The sequence below is a fragment of the Mus caroli genome, chromosome 12, assembly GCF_900094665.2.
Source record: "Mus caroli chromosome 12, CAROLI_EIJ_v1.1, whole genome shotgun sequence".
In the NCBI taxonomy this organism is placed as follows: Eukaryota; Metazoa; Chordata; class Mammalia; order Rodentia; family Muridae; genus Mus; species Mus caroli.
Window position 1 is genome coordinate 1,090,567 of NC_034581.1, and position 18,432 is coordinate 1,108,998.

The 18,432-nt window shown below is 40.0% G+C and overlaps 1 protein-coding gene across 6 annotated transcripts in view; it reads right to left on the bottom strand.

Moving 5' to 3' along the window:
- The window catches only part of Ncoa1 (nuclear receptor coactivator 1), a 234,321-nt gene that overhangs the window by 56,623 nt on the left and 159,266 nt on the right, over positions 1-18,432 (bottom strand). For all 6 annotated transcript variants that reach the window (XM_029484861.1, XM_029484858.1, XM_029484860.1 and 3 more), the window contains 3 exons: positions 13,732-13,911; positions 11,126-11,221; positions 4,597-4,737 (listed from right to left, as the gene is read on the bottom strand). In XM_029484861.1, coding sequence (XP_029340721.1) covers positions 4,597-4,737; positions 11,126-11,221; positions 13,732-13,911 — 417 coding nt within the window. The remainder of the gene's footprint in view (positions 1-4,596; positions 4,738-11,125; positions 11,222-13,731; positions 13,912-18,432) is intronic.

Sequence of the window (18,432 nt, forward strand, 5' to 3'; positions counted from 1 at the left end):
CACACACACGCATACACACACACGCGCACACACACACGCCCACACACACACGCACGCACACACGCACGCACACACACACGCACGCACACACGCACGCTCGCACACACACACGCACACACACACGCACACACATGCACACACACGCACACACGCACACACACACGCCCACACACACACGCGCACACACGCACACACACACATGCACACATGCACACACACGCACATACACGCACACACACGCGCGCACACACACACGCACACACACGCATACACACACGCGCGCACACACACACACGCACACACGCACACGCGCACACACACATGCACACACGCACACACACACGCACGCACGCACGCACGCACGCACACACGCACGCACACACGCACACACACGCGTGCACACACACGTACACACACGCGTGCACACACGCACGCACACACGCACGCACACACGAACGCACACACGCACGCACACACACACGCACACACGCACACACACACGCACACACACACGCACACACACGCACACACACACACGCACACACACGCAGACATGCACACACGCACACACACGCGCACACACACATGCGCGCGCGCACACACACACACACACGCACGCACACACGCACACACACACACACACACACACGCACACACACCCCAGCACCTCTCCCTCTGAGGAGAGGTAAGGACTCTGAGTAATAGGGTTTAAATGTCCCTTTATTGTAGAACTTCTGGGAACTGAAAATACCTTAACTATTTCAGGAATTTCCTAAAACAGGAGAATAGAGCATCTATCACACTCAGTTAAGCACAAAACAACACTTTCTGGTTACAGATATTAAAATCTTGTGAAACCTAGCTTCATATTTTCCAAATGTCTCTGTAAGAAAGCATTTTCCCTCAGTCTCATTGAACTCATTCCATGGTGTATGGCCAGGAAATCTGACTTAACACCTGCACTGGCACCCACCACATCCAGTTCACGGTGAAGGGCCTGCTCTCATCTTTCTTTAAAGTACTGGTCTGAATGGAACAGAACCTGTGAATCTTCTTCAGACCATCTCCACTTGTATCAGCTTTCTCCAAGTTTAAAGTGGCTCAAGTGGTTTTCATACCCACTTTCCCCAGACTCAGTGCAGAACCATGGCTTCTATCTGGTTCAAGCAAGTGCTCCTATGTGTTCTTGGCTGGGATGTGGTTACATAAGTGACTCTGGAAGATGAAACAATAAGCATCATTTGAAAATATTTCATGAGCTGGGTATGGTAGTCTGGTGTTGTGAGTCCAGCACTTGATGTAGGGGCTCAGGAATTCAAGGTCTTTCTCAGCCACATAATAGGCTTGAGACCAACCAAGGCTACAGCAAAGCCTGTGTCAAACAAACAGTTGGGAAAGCACTAACCTAGTTTGTATGCAGCTTCAGGTTCAAACCCCAGCACTAAATGCTCCCCCCACCCCCCATCAAAAAACAAACTAACTAATTAACTAAAATGTAAGCTGTCTTGGCCCAAAGCAGCCAAAACAAAACCAACCAACCAACCAACCAATCAACCAACCAAAACCACCACCACCAAACAAAACACCCCCCCACACACACAAAACTAAGCTAAAACCACACACACAAAACTAAGCTAAAACCAAAACCGCTAAATGAACATTAGCATTTTAGAGCAATTGCCACCTTCAAATACTAAATTACTGCAAAGGGGAAAGATGACAGATGCAAGACAATTTTCTCTTGTCTAAATATCTACCACTGTAAAAATCTATACAAAATCAAAGATATAGTGGTAAAATTTGTCTTTTTCCTAAATTTAAACTTATTTAGGTGGACACATAAAACACTATTCATTTTTCCTATGTACTATATCCCTTTAAGCACTTATTCATTGTGGATGGCTAAATCAAGCTAAGAAACACATGCTATCCTACAATTATCACTATAGTGGTGAGAAGACTTAATATCTATTGTCCTTCCTGCATTCCTCAAGAATATATTAATAGTTACAATCACCATGCACACCACAGACCTGTTAAGACTTATCCCTTGGACCAAATATAGTGGTTTGGGCAACATCATCTCAACAGCTCCTCCTATCCCCATAGACCACTGCAGCCCTTCATGACCACCATTCTACTGTTTCTAGACTATGTGTATAAGATCATGTATTGCTTGTATTTCTGTGTCTGGCTTATCTCATCTGCTATAATTATCTTCAGGCTTACCATAGGAGTGTCATCTTTTTAAGGCTTAATAGTATTTCATTGTATTTATATATATGTCAATGTATATTATTCATATACATACATATATAAACATATGAACATTTTCTTCATTTACAGTTACTCATTGGAAAGCACATATCTTCCATACCTTGGCTAATGGTATACATGTATCTCTCTACTATACTGATTTTGTTCCCTTTGGTTATTTACCCAAAGTGGGATTCCTAGGTCCTATGATAGTTCTGTTTTTCTTTTTCTTTTTGAGGAAACATCACTCTTTAATTTATAATGGCTATACTAATTTACAATTCCATATTCATACATTCTCATCTTTTGTCTGTTTGATAACAACCATCCTAACACAAACATATATTTGGCTTTACACTTAAGTGATTGAGACAGCAAATACAAAACAAAACAAAATAACCTGAAAAATCACTCTTTCCATTTTGTATAGGTGAATGGTTCATCTTTAAGGCCTGTTAAAATATTGGCCCTTAGCTGATATTTTAATTCAGTAGGTATTTTTAACAGGTGGTTTACACATGTTTTCAAAGAGTATATTTCTCTAACCAGGCTACATCTACTGAGTATCAAATACTAGAAGATGCAATCTATCTATGACATACTATTTAGCAAATTGTCTATAATTTCAAAAACCCTAGAACCAGAGTCATATGAACTTTGGCCCACTTAGCCACACATGAACTTTCCATCTTTGAGGGAAAAAAAGTCAAAGTCATTTGTATCACAGAATTCTTTTTCTAAAAAGTTGGAGGACATGGTATTGAGAAACGCCTAAGGAAAAGGAGATGGATTACAATTCTTTCTCTTTACATTCTCCCCTAAATTATTGTATTTTGTGTGCTGACAAGTTAGTTATTTATTAGATTTTAATTAACTTAATTCACGGAGACTACTAACAACTTGTCAACTTTAGCTCTTTTGTATCTGTGTGGAGCTTAATCATTTGGGCAATAAATAGCATTTCACCTTAGTGGAAATGTATACACATTACAGGCAAATAAAACTAAGTTTCTCAGGTCTGCTATAAAAGGCCCACCTTGGAAATCATGGCAAAAATCAAAGACCCATATACACTTCACACATTAGGTAATGAGTGGAAGCCATGTTCCAAGTCCCAGACCTACTCAAAAGTTAAGCCCTGCTGTGTAAAGGAAGTCCAAGTGGACTTATGATTAGTGGACAGAAGCCATCATTATTATCATGGCCTAAGCTAGGATGTAGGGCTGCCTGGGGAAGTTAAATAATATAGATTGTTTTGGTTCTTTATAATAAAACAATCTTAAGGAGTGGCATGGAGTTTAGTAAGGAGCCCTCTGAAGAACTACAACTTTAAGATTTATACATATATATACAACTTATAAAAATTATATTAGGAATCAACTATCCTAAAATGCAAAGAATGGCACACATCAGGAAACAAAGGACACAGTGTTGTGAGGGGGATGTTGCTATGGGGAAATGTTAAAATTAACAAGGGTGCAAGAATAATTTAGTTGTATTTTAGGACTAGCAATCAATAAAAAAGGAGTACTAGGCTACCACCCATGACAGCATGTGCTAGTGCATAAACAATGCTTTAATTCCGAATCTCTGTGCACATCCTGACCTTGATTCACAAATAACTTCCCCTACCTTTCCTATGATATTACCAGATTTCTTACAGGCATGAGATATACTTGCTTGTGCTTCCACAAACCTCCTAGACATGGTATTTGAAAATTAGTGTCACAGGGCATAGTTTTAAATTTAGAACTTCAATCTACATCAGAAGATACATATTTCAACAGTCATCAAGTTAAAATGAACAGTACTGGGGCTCTCTGACACACTTGTTTTCCTGGAGAAAAAAAGATCTTTTGCTCTCTCAAATTATCATCAAACTTGAAATTGCCTTTTAACAGTTATACTTCTATTATCACCAGAGTCACACTGATTTTAGAGCTGTCCTATGTTCCCTAATACATTCTGAGCAAACCCTGCTTCCTAGCCATCACTGTATCCCTGGCACCTTATATACATAGTGTTCTATGCATGTAAGGAACTTGACACATCTGCTGAATGAATGGATGAATGAATGAGTGAGTGAGTGACTGCCACATGACATCCTAGTCTTTAGGATGTGCATCCTGGGTCTCAGGATCCACTCATGAGTTACTTTGCTTACCCATTTCTTCCTTTCCTAAAACTTATTACAGAGCTGTAATTTGGAGAAAATACTTACCAAGCTATGAACTCCAAGAAGAGTTACTCAACAGCAACACACAGGTTAATGAGAAAGAGAGAGAGAGAGACAGAGAGAGAGAGAGAGACAGACAGACAGACACACGACAAAAGTGCTACCTTCTTGAAACAGCTGCCGTGCGTAAGATGGCTCTCTGCCCTGAGGTTGGAAGAAAGCATAGATGCACTTCCTTACTAGGTCTTCCCAGCCAGTCCTGCCAGCAGCTCTCAGGGAGCTAGTGTCAATAGAGATGATTTTGCCTGCACAGAGAAAGAACATTTACATTTATGTTAGAGTCTTGATTATAAATCATCCACACTTCAAAATCACCAGCTATGTGTAATGAATATTCTCCTTCTAAATATTTGATAGACAAAACAGTAAAAAGGGCTGTTTCTACTTGTTACATTTAGTATATACTAGAGCATATTAGAGACAAGATACAGATTGTGTAGTCTTGGATTGCTATGAATTACTGTGTCAGATTCAGTTCTAGTGAGGTATTGAAATCATATCAAGGTTAAGCTAAGGCTGGACAAGCTCAGTTGGTCCAGTGCTTATCTACAATGCATGAGTCTCTGAGCTCAGTTCCTAGTACTGCTAAACAGAGCATGGTGGCACATGCCTGTAATGCCAGTACTTGGGAGGTAGAGGCACACAAGGACCAGAAGCTCAAGGTCATGCCCAGCTACACAATTAGCTGAAGTCAGCCTGGGCTTCTTGAGGACCCATCACAATCATAAATAAACAATCCCTCCAAAGTTGTTGATACACTCAGGTCAACCCCCACCCCAGGCCTATCCAGATTTCACATTCCATACACTGTCCCTCTTTACTGCTTCCTACACTGCTCAAAAGGGAACAGGAGTCATCATTATGTACATGATTCTGGTTTAAGCTGTTTCCCAGGGACTAAGGGAGGAGACTATGAGAAAGAAGCACGCTTCCCTCCCCTTTTAACACTTACTATAGGCAATTCTACAACAAGGCTGAGAAGCAATAAAAGTGGACTCAGAAAAGGCACTAAATCAAAAGCTTAAGATTTATGAGGCACCATACTATTGAAATAATGATTTATAAATTCCAGTGGTAATTTGTTAAGAGTTATCATATCAAATTCCCTATTGTCTCTGAGGGAATTCTGTGTAAGTTATTTCTCAGTTAATAGGGGGACAACTAATAGTTTGTGATTTTTTTCAGGCCTATTTTTATTATATACACCCATAAGAGCCTGAGTTCAATTCCCTACCGCAAAAGGCACCACTGATCTTTTCTCTCACCTATTATTGTGAGGCTTCTGATTTTGGAGACAGTAAATGAAAAGCTGGTATCTCACTGCTATCTAAATTTCAATTTCCTTAATTACTACCAAGGCCGAGCATGTCCCATGTTTATTCACTATTCATGCCTCTTCTACGAATTCCTGATTTTATTTATCCGTTTTGATACAATCAAGTCAAGCCTGTCCTAATGTGTATGTTTCTTCATTTGACTAAAATCACATGTTCTCTCTTCCTCCCTCAATCTGGTTTTCTTGGTAATAAACTATCCATTAGCTTTTCCTTGTTACAGTCTGGAATCTAATGTATCCAGTCCTACTTGAGGATCCTATCAATCAGCTCTTAGAATAAATGAAGATAGAAAAAAATACCAGTTGGAAATCAAATAAGAGAATTTTGTTACTTAAAACAGTTTGAAGAGATTCTGATGACTGTAACTGAAAGCCTTGCTGTACATAAAAGTTTATTATAGTAGCAATTCTACTGGTACATAATCTTTATATACAATAATGCTCCACATAGGCAATGACTAAGGTGTGTGTGTGTGCTTGTGTGTGTGTGTAAAATGGTCTGTAAGATAGCAAAAGAATCTGGAATTGTGGAGCTATGGAAGAGAACGTGATTGTGTTTTCAGCAATGGTACTTAGTGAACAGGCTATGTAAAGAACTCTGCTCAGAAAGAGACTCATGAAGAGTTTGCTTTAGAATATCTACTTTTCAAATGGACGTTGAACCAACCACTAACCAACCAAACAGAAGACAAAAAAGACAAGAAAAAAATCACAATTCAATCTTTCCCAATAGAAGAATTTTTTAAAAAATGTGACATGAACCACTCCATATATAGTCCTAAAAATACCATTGATATGAACTATTTAATATTTTACCTTGCCTTCCTATAATAATAGGAAAATATTCAGTGAATTCTATTCTATGATATGATAAAATACTAGCTTTAAATTTTAAATCTAATTTCTAGTTCTCTGATAACCTGGTATAAAAGGTGAAGTCCAGTGCTAAGGTCAAAGGTAACGTAATAGAAAGAAAGAGTGCAGCCCAGGATATCGAAAACTACTCTCAACAATAAAAGAACTTCTGGGAGAATCAGCATCCCGGACCTCAAGCTGTACTACAGAGAAATTATGTTAAAAACTGCATGATATTGGTACAGTGACAGGTAGGTAGATCAATAGAATAGAACTGAAAACCCAAAAATGAACCCACATAACCTACGGTCACTTGATCTTTGACAAAGGAGCTAAAACCATCCAGTGGAAAAAGATAGCATTTTCAACAAATGGTGCTGGTTCACCTGGAGGTCAACATGTAGAAGAATGCAAATTGATCCTTTCTTATCTCCCCGTACAAAGCTCAAGGACCTCCAAGTAAAACCAGATACACTGAATCTAACAGAAGAGAAAGTGGGGGAAACCCTTGAACACATGGGCACAGGGAAAGTTCCTGAACAGAACACCAATGTCTTATGCTCTAAGATCAAGAATCAACAAATGGGATCTTATAAAATGGCAAAGCTTCTGTAAGGCAAAGGACACTGTCAATAGGACAAAACAGCAACTAACAGACTGGGAAAAGATCTTTATCAATTCTACATCTGATAGAAGGCTAATATCCAACATATACAAAGAACCCAAGAAGCTGGACTCCAGAAAATCAAATAACCCTATTAAAAAAATGGGGAACAGAGAATTTTCAACTGAGGAAAGTCAAATGGCTGAGAAGCACCTAAAGAAATGTTCAACATCCTTAATCATCAGGGAAATGCAAATCAAAACAACCCTGAGATTCCACCTCACACCAGTCAGAATGGCTAAGATCAAAAATTCAGGTGACAGCAGATGCTGGCGAGGATGTGGAGAAAGAGGAACACTCCTCCATTGTTGGTGGGATTGCAAGCTTGTACAACCACTCTGGAAATCAGTCTGGCAGTTCCTCAGAAAATTGGACATAGTACTACCGGAGGATCCAGCAATACCTCTCCTGGGCATATATCCAGAAGATATCCCAACCGGTAAAAAGGACACATGCTCCACTATGTTCATAGCAGCCCTATTTATAATAGCCAGAAGCTGGAAAGAACCCAGATGCCCCTAAACAGAGGAATGGATACAGAAATTATGGTACATTTACACAATGGAGTACTACTCAGCTATTAAAAAGAATGAATTTATGAAATTCCTAGCCAAATGGATGGACCTGGAGGGCATCATCTTGAGTGAGGTAACACAATCACAAAGGAACTCACACAATATGTATTCACTGATAAGTGGATATTAGCCCAAAACTTAGGATACCCAAGATATAAGATACAATTTGCTAAACGCATGAAACTCAAGAAGAATGAAGACCAAAGTGTGGACACCGTGCCCCTTCTTAGAATTGGGAACAAAACACCCATGGAAGGAGTTACAGAGACAAAGTTTGGAGCTGTGATGAAAGGATGGACCATCTAGAGACTGCCGTATCCAGGGATCCATCCCATAATCATCTTCTAAACGCTGACACCATTGCATACACTAGCAAGATTTTGCTGAAAGGACCCAAATATAGCTGTCTCTTGTGAGACGATGCCGGGGCCTAGCAAACACAGAAGTGGATGTTCACAGTCAGCTATTGGATGTATCACAGGGCTCCCAATGGAGAAGCTAGAGAAAGTACCCAAGGAGCTAAAGGGATCTGCAACCCTATTGTTGGAACAACATGATGAACTAACCAGTACCCCCGGAGCTCTTGTCTCTAGCTGCATATGTATCGAAAGATGGCCTAGTCGGCCATCACTGGAAAGAGAGGCCCATTGGACTTGCAAACTTTATATGCCCCAATATAGGGGAATGCCAGGGTCAAAAGAATGGGAATGGGTGGGTAGGGAAGTGGGGGGCGCTATGGGGGACTTTTGGGATAGCATTGGAAATGTAATTGAGGAAAATATGTAATAAAAATATTAAAAATTAAAAAAAGAGATGCTAAAAAAAAGTCTTTGAAATTTTTGAATTATTTTAAAATTTATTTTATGTGTATGTGTGTTCTGTGCACATATATGTTTATGTACCACTTGTGTGCCTTGTGTCCTTGGAAACTCCAAGAAGGCATCAGATCCCCTGGAACTGAAGTTACAGACAGCTTTAAGCTGCCATGTGGATGCTGGGAATCCAACCTGGATCCTCTGTAAGAGCGGCCAGTGCTCTTAGCTTCTGAGCCCTGTTTCCAGACCCTGGAATGTGTTATTTTTTGAGGTCTCTGTTAGTTGAACAATTATTGCAAAGTCCAGGAGTTAATTTTCTTATTTTAAGTGGTCATGATTAGACTTAAACGTAGTAAGATGCAGCTGAAAATTTATTTTAAATTCTCTGATTTAATGTAGTATTTAAGTTACAGAAATGAGAATAAGTTGAAAAATACTGTTCACTATACTATACTAGCATTTTGTGCATATGTGTTTTGGGTGTTGCGGATATGCCATGGGGCATGAATGGCTGTCAGGGGACAAGCAGTGGCACCAGGACTCTCCTTCCACCTTTATGTGGGATCTGGGGATGGACCTCAGGCTGCCATGCTCAGGCCAAGTGCTTTCCCCCACGGAGCCACCCTATGGCTCTTCACTAACTCTAAGTCTTTCCTGTCTGCAGCCTGACATCAACCCTTCCAACAGCTTTTCATTCTGTCTTTTCAAAAAGCCCTATTGGCTACTTTTCACATCAATCAGTTTCTGATAAAAAGGCCAGTTTTCTTTGCCAATGAAACCTATTTTCTTCCATAAGAAGAAAATATGGCTTTCAATAAGGGTTTGTTGAAATTTTCCAATTTTGCTCATGAAAGAAAATGGAAGTGAGCATGCCACATGACAGACAGAGGGAGGGACGGAGAGATCACTGTAGTCTCTCCATGCTCCCAGCCTCTCCTTAGTTGGTTTGTTTGTTCGCATATTTGGGCGAATTACCGCCCATCTTCTTCTTAGGAAGAACATTTTGGAATTTATCTTTAAAGACACAAGAATAAAGCAAATAACACAAGAGTATCAGATTTCTGAGAGTTAAAAAGTTGTTAGAATAGAATCTTTAAAGCATGGCAAAAGAATGTATATTAAAATGGACAAGGAATAAATTAAGTTGAAGTCATTTTAAAATTTCTGCTCAAAAATCTAGCCCTGCTATCTATCTTTATTGCAAACTTAGGGAGGTGTCCAGGAGATGTAACTCGGAGCGTGTGAAAACATGATTGTCAGTTTGAAGATAAATTAACTAGGAAAAAGCTGTGACAAGCTGAACAACAGCTGCGGTTTGTTCTAGATGAGAATCAAATCTTAACGGGCTTTTAAGAATTAAGTATTATTTTCAGGCCCTCTCCTGTTACACAACGCAGCCCTACTGCCTACGTCTCAGTCCTATTAATTTAGGGCTGGTCTATCTAGTTCTTGGGTCAGGAGTGCTCACTGTAAACCACACCCTGTCCCCATGGACCACTTCTGACACTCACACTTAGGGTGTGTGGCACTCCTTCATGGTCCATGGTCTATATATTAGCTCAAACCGCAGTAAGACCTTTTAGAATGACCACCTAATCTCAAAAAAGATCTTCAACAATGCATCATGATACTGAACTATAGCACTCACTTTCTATTTGTTTGAGATAAGGCCTTGCGATGTTGCCCAGGCTTGTCCTAATGTGTGGGCTCAGGCAACACAACTGCTTCAGCCTCCTCTAGGAACTGGGACGGTAGGGATGAACCTACAGGTGTGGACGCCACAGGTCTTTACTTGACACACACACCCTGAGCAGTCACACTCATGGCGACTACTTCTAAGACTCAAGTGATGTGTGCTGAATAAGCTCAAAAAACGGAGCAAAGGGAAAACAGCCAAATAACATGCATTTATACATGTGTCCATGTGTATGGTTTGCATGTGAGAGGAGTTGGTTCTTTCCTTCCTAGATATAGGTTCAAGGATCAAATGCAGGCTGTTAGGCTTGCAGCAAATGCCTTTACCCACTGATCCCTCTGGATGGCTCCACCAAATAATACTAAATCCAACATATTTATATCCAATTGTAAGTATATAGATTCATATATTAACAAATTAAACTTCTTTAAAAGTGTCTTCCTGATTATCAAGGTTATTCGTGATAGATATATATACATATACACACACATATATTCATGGGAACACTGTTAAGAACTGGTCTCTACAACATGATGCTCATGACAACAATTACAGCATCTGACTGTCAATATCCAGCTGACTACTTAAAACGCTTTCTATAGAAGACTGGGAAGTAGACAATTGGAAATAATCAGTGTAGTGCTAAGCTTACATTATTAATAGCTATGGAACATTTTTAATTTTGTGAATACCTGTAGTATCTTGCTTGGTCATAAAGGATTCTACACCTGTAATGGCTGGAGGCCGAGGTAATCGTCGAGCAATACAAATCAGACATGACTGGAAATCTGCCAAAAATAAGAAGGGAAAATTGAACAAAGTATAGAAAAAATGTTTATATTAATTACTTGAAAGGTTTTATTGTAAAATCGCATGTTTCAGGGTTTACCACTGTATTTGAATCACTCTAACATAGTAGTAGAGGAGCAATAAAATTCCTGGCAACACAAAATTGATAGCCCTAGACAGAAAGTAAGGCAGAGTGAAGCTCCCTGAGCTGAATAGTTGCACACTGGCTCTAAGAGACAGACGATAAAAGCCAGTGACAGCTCTGGTCCCATGCCAGCAGGGCAAGGCTGCTGTTGTTTGCACTGCTAGCAACGAAATTCAAGGGACTTAGGTCTGCTAAGCACATGCTCTGTCACAAGTCCCCAATAGTACTTTTAAATTAAAATAAACTATGTGTATGAGTGCTCTGCCAGCTTGTATGTCTGTGCACTGTGGGCATGCAGTGCCTACAGAGGCCAGAAAAGTACAGGAGATCTCCTGTAACTGCAATTACAGACAGTTGTAAGCTGTCATGTGGATGCTGGGAATCCAACTTGGATCCTTTAGAAGAGTGCTCTTTACTTGGACCCATCTCTTTTGCCTTCTGTGCTGGCTGGCTTTATGTCCACTCGACAGGAGTTGGAGTCATCAGAGAGGAAGGTACATCAATGGAGAAAATGCCTCTAGACGATGTCTGTACGCAGGCCTGTAGGGTGTTTTCTTAATTAGTGATTTATAAAGGAGGGCTCAGCCCATTGTGGGTGGGGTCATCCCTGGGTTGGTTTTCCTGGGTTCTATAAGTAAGCAGACTGAGCAAGCCATGGGGAACAAGCCAGTAAGCAGTATCCTTCCATGACCTTTGCATCAGCCTCCAGGTAAGAGCCCTGCTTGAGTTCCTGTCCTGGCTTCCCTCAATGATGGACTATACAATGAGGAAGTGGAAGCCTTTCCTCCCCAGCTTGCTTTTAGTCCATAGTGTTTCATCACAGCAATAGAAACATAACTAGAATACTCCTTAACAATGCTTTAAAAATAGTTTTATTCTCAATATCTTACCTGCATCATTACTTCATGCTGCACATTATTCTCATAACTACTATAAAGATAATGATCATACAACAGAACTAGGATTTATGACTGAGGTGGTAGTACTTTGGTCTTGACAAAGGACTTTTTAGAGGAGGAGGAGGAGTCAGGGTCTATGTATCCAAGGCTGGACACATAGATTTTAGAGACCTAAGTAATATACAATTTATTTAGTAGATTCAGTAAAGAGTATGATCTATTAAAAGAGTGTAGATCTATTGGTCTACATTCCAACATGGATTCACATGGGCTTACAATGTAGCTCAGGCTGGCAATAGAATTGCTATGTAGATCAGGCTGGTCTCAACACTTGCAATCCTCTTGCATTCACATTTCCAGTTGTAACAATTATAGGTTTATGTCACCATGACTGCCAACAGAGGACTTTATAGTTTCAGGATTTACTTTTTTCCAAAGGTCTAGATACACTATTGCACACTAATGCCATAGAAGGGTGAGGAAGGAGAAGCTCCCAGTTGATTATCACCTCCATCCCTTGGTAACATCTGCTACTCAACTGCCTCTGATAGACTTGTCTCCTCTCCTCCCTGGTCCTTACTCTGGGTCCTAATTTGTAGTATTCCTAAGCTTACCTGAGTCTCTATTTACATGGACAACAGACCCACTTACCATTACATACTGAACTCTACCGTCATATACAGAAATCCATGCTAATATCATGCTCATATTAGAACCTCAGCCATGACTTCCATCTTTTTAAATAAACTTTCTCCTAGATTTTTGCATAGTCTGAAAATGTCAACACTATCTTCCAATATTTCCTGCATTCTAAAGATAAAACTTCCTAATCACCAGGGGATTTCACCAGCCTGTTGTATCTGGTACATTTCCAGCAGAGGCAGGTAGTTATCTATTTTATTTCAAGGCAGCAAAATAGATTTGAATTATCTGACATATTAGTGGAGATGCTGACATAAAGCTGAAACTTTAGGGGCATTATTAAGGGGTTGGCTCTACATATTTGTAATGTTGTTTAAAATATTAAGAGAAACATTGAGTCTGGCAATCCAAGAACTTATGAAGTTGAGTCAGGAGACTGCTTCTAAGTTCTAGTCTAGCCTAGGGTACATAGTGAATTGAAGGCCAGGCTGTGATATACAGTGAAACCCTATTTCAAAATGCCGAATGGGCTGGGCCTGGTGCTACACACCACTAATATGAGCACTTTGGAGATAGTGGATCCCCCAAGAAGCAGGAGGATCTCTCTGAGTTTGAGGCTACTTTGGTCTACAGAGCAAGGTACAGATTAGCCAGAGCTACACAGTAAGACCCTGTCTCAAGAAAAAAACAGCATATAAAATTGAACTATGGTTATGACAAATAATAGAGTAACCAAAAATATTATCTCAGGAAGATAGCATGCAATCATTTTATCCTGAATTTTTGAGCCAAAGATAAAATAATCACTTTAAAATGACCATACCTTCCCCATCTTCTTGGATGGATTTTGGCTGTGACACTGTGAAACACTGCATTACTTCATAGCGCTGGCAAGCTTCTTGGTTCTCAGTACCTGGGTCCTCTGGAGGGTGAATTAGCATCCTGCAGTTAAATGTATGGCTATTTCGGCGTGTTGCCTCTTGAGGCCAAGGAACTCCATTTACTAGGGAAGCAAAATTGATTTATATGCTTGCGAATAGAGTAAGAAAAGTATCAACTCTGAAGATACAAAAACACACTTCAAGGCATCAGGCCGATTAGAGAGATCCATTATTAAAAGACTGGCTTACTAAGATAAAAGGATGGATTATCCAGAGACTACACCATCTGGGGATCCATCCCATAATCAGCCACCAAACCCAGACACTATTGCATATGTCAGCAAGATTTTGATGAAGGGACCCTGATATAGCTGTCTTGTATGAGGCTATGCCAGTGCCTGGCAAATACAGAAGTGGATGCTCACAGTCATCTATAGGATGGAACACAGGGCTCCTAATGGAGGAGCTAGAGAAAGCACCCAAGGAGCTGAAAGGGTCTGCAACCCTATAGGAGGAACAACAATATGAACTAACCAGTACCCCCAGAGCATGTGTCTCTAGCTGCATATGTAGCAGAAGATGGTCTAGTCAGCCATCACTGGGAAGAGAGAACCCTTGGTATTGCAAACTTTATATGCCACAGTACAGGGGAACGCCAGGGCCAAGAAGCGGGAGTGGGTGGGTAGGGGAGCAGGGTGGGGGGGAGAATATAGGGAACTTTCTAGACAGCATTCGAAATGTAAATAAAGAAAATATCTAATAAAAAAGAATTAATAATAAAAAAAGAAAACAGAAGGGATGTTAACAACCCTGAGGTTAGTCACTTACTGCAAATTGACCCTAATTTTGAAGAGAATCAAAACATTTGAGAAACAAAAAACAAAAACAAAACTGGCTTCCATCCTCAGATCTCACTGTGTCAATAAGGTACATCTACCAGTTAGAAACTGGGATATTTCCAAGAAAATGTATAAGAGCTCAGACAGTAAATACACCACTTTACTAACAGTACTTAGAAACAAAGACAGAATTAAAAATTACTGGCATGGTAGCTAACTCTTTATTTGCACCTAAGCATATCAAGTGAAAAAATTTAAGGCCACAGTTATCATTCTAAGTAGGACTTATCAAAGGTCAATTTGAAGGGCAGGCTCTTTGTGTATGGGGGGTGGGGAAGACTGAAAGTTTGTCCACAGAGTCTGTGACTTAAAATAGAAAAGAACAATATTGGTTTCTTACAGCCATTAATTACTTCATTAATTTAGTGAGCATAAAACGTTATGATACTTTGAATAGTGTGTAATCAGTAAGTAATATTAAAAGATTGCAAACACACATTGTCTCCTTTACTGTAAGAAAGTTAAATTTAGTTTTAGAAAAGATGCTGTATATTTCAAGTAAGAATCACTGTGCTGTGAGTCAGTTTCCTATGCACACTGTCCTGTCCAGATCTCAGATCCTAGTGAGTAGAGGGTTTAAAGTCCCCCTGCCTCAGCCCACTCTCCTTCTATCCATGCCATCACCCTCTAAGTACAAGAGACAAGTGTGCAAGCTAACAAACGGGCTAAGGTCTGCTTTTTACAGGTGTTAGGTTTGGGTCACTTAATATTTAACCAAATATTTCCAGTTGCTTCATCTTTAACACTAAGGGATCCACTGTCTGAGTGCTAAAGATGGCCGGACTCTACAGTCTACAGCAAAACCCCAGAAGTCCTCGGTGCTCAAATTCATATAGAGACTTTATTCAGTCAATCATTTCAGGGCCCCAGTTACTACAGCTGGCATTTTACATATATGTCTAATTTATTTATATAGGATTTATGGCTAGGGCATTTTTCTTTTGAAACACATATAGGCTAAACAGTAGAATGAAGTAGACAGTATAATTAATGTGAAGACTAACCTACTCATTCACTTTTAGAGCTCCCCTCTCCAACTAAAGAGCTATGATAAAAATAATTTTTAAGATTTTGTTTGCCACCTGGTATGCATGGTATTTACCTAGATTTATTCAACTATCAGGGATGATCTCAGATTGTTGAACACACTTGCAAAGAAAAGCTACTTGCTTAAACCAGTGAAATATCTGCTTAATTCAGTTCAAATAATGAGAAATAGGATAGAAAAAAGAAAAGCAGGCAGTGAAATGTCTAGACACAGGACAGCATAAAGAGCCAGAAGGAGAACAAGCAGGAGTGGGGTGAAGTGACTTCCCTCAAGTTTAATTTCATAACCTGCTATGCCTAAAGTTTAAGAAAAATATTATTGTTTGAGAATTTCATAATGCATACAATATATTTTGATCAAGCCTGCCTCTATTTCCTACCACTCAATTTCATGTTTTGTTCATATATATACATATATATATATGTATATGTGTGCATGCGTGTGTATGTGTTTTGCTTATATGTATGTCTATGCACCTGCAGGCAGTGCCCATAGAAGTCTGAAGAGGGTATTGGATCCACTCAAATTGGAGTGAAGACAATTGTGAACTGCTATATGGGGGCTGGGAATTGAACCTAGGTTTCCAGAAGAGCAAACAGTGCTTTCAACTGCTGAGCCATCTCTGTAGCCTCTTTTGTTTGCTTGCTTCACTGAGTGTTGCCGGTATGTGTACAGCGTATAGGGCCATCTACTAAAACATAGGTATCCTCTTAGGGACCACATCTCTGCAGAAATCTGACTCTTCCTCAGCAGCCACCAACTTCCAATAGCTCCTCAGCTATCCATGAGATTTTTATGATCACCTCCTCTCTCTAAAATGGGAATTTATTTATCTGGCTTGGGTTTGTGCAGGTCTTAGGTATGCAGCCATAGTATTGTGAGTTCATGTGGTGCAACTGTGGTTGCCAGTTTGGCTGTAGTACTCCTTTGGTTTTTTAATCAAGTTGGTATCAACCTGGAAGCTTCACCCCTACTGGCCAGCTCTCACTGTGCTAGATGCATGCTCCTGGGGAAGAGCAGTAGTCATCAGCCTTTCTCAGCTGAGAACCCTGTAGACACAGTACCAGCCAGCCTGGCAAGATATGTCTACTGGTGGCAAAAGTATTGTGAGAATAACCAAGCACTCTCTAATTGAACTTATAAAAGGCCCATTCCACATGACAGCACTAGTTCCTGGCACTGTTAATGGGGCCAAGAATCTATGGCTAGTTAGGCCCTAGGTCCTAAAGGAGAATCTATTATTATCCTGCTACATGGATGTGGTATTGTTCTACCACTAAAGATGTTGTTATATCCAGAGATGAGTGCATCTCACAAGATTTACCAGAGAAAGCTCTTTTTGCAGTAGATGGCAATTAACGCAGACCCACCATCAGTCAATGCACAGAAAATAAGAGACTGTGGAGTGCTCAGCCCTCAGTAGGGCATCCTTATCATATTCTATCTTCCAAGGGCTCCGGGATCACAGAGGAAAAGAGGGCAGATAGATTATAAGAAAACTTGTCTGGTTAGTTAAAAAAATATTGAGAACTTATGACTAAAGCCATTAAAGTTATTCTTGCAACAAATTACATTTTAACCATCATAACTTCTTAAACAAATAACTAATAGTAAGATTGCCAGCAAACCTACTGGCCCGGCCATACATACAGGTAGCTATTTCAGATGACTCTTTTGGATCCCCTTGATAGAATAATATTCATTAGATCTCTTTTGATTACAACAGTGCTCAAAGCTTTTTTTTTTTTTTTAAATCCAAATCTTTTATACACTAAGTCTTTACTTACAATGACTGCATTTTCAAGCAAAGACAAAGCCAGGCTCTGTGTTCTCTGTTGGGCAGGGACAGGATAAGTCTAGACTAGCGATGGAAAGCGCTGATGAAGCTCAGGATTTTGTTAGAGCATTTCAGTTTGTGTGTGAGTGGGGAAGGATTTTTTAGAGTGTTTCAGTGTGTGTGTGTGTGTGTGTGTGTGTGTGTGTGTTGTCTAATCTTTACTACTTGCTCTTTCCTTTCACCACAATTCTCCATAAAGGAATAAATGCAACTGCTAGTATTTAAAAAAAAAATCTGGTGTCGAAAATCCAATCAAAATATTGCAAAGCAACAATTATTTTTTTGCGCTTTCAGTAGTGGGAATTAAAACTTAGGACCTAATTGCTTGCTAGGTACATTTAAGGCAAGTTCTCTACCAGTGAGCTGCATGCTCAGCTCAAAGCCCCTTTTAAAGGAAACAGCAGCTACTCAGTTTAATTCTAAAAAGAACTAAAGAGAACTGCACTTTCTTATTGGCATGGTCTGTAAAGTTACTCACCTTAGCTTTGTGAGGAGTGGACAAAGAAGCACATTATGAAAGGACATTGTTCTTCTATGACATCAAGTTCTAAGCTAAAAATATCTACAATATCAAGTAGTTGTGAATGATACAAAAGTATACATCTATCTCTCATGAAATTCCAAGCTATTTAAAGTCAGCAATAGCAATAATAACTACATTTAAAGGAAATGTATCTGGGTGATAGGCTAAGTACCACCTGAACGCTCTCCCAGCCTCTCATGAATGGTGATAGGCTAAGTACCACCTGAACGCCCTCCCAGCCTCTCATGAATGGTGATAGGCTAAGTACCACCTGAACGCTCTCCCAGCCTCTCATGAATGGTGATAGGCTAAGTACCACCTGAACGCTCTCCCAGC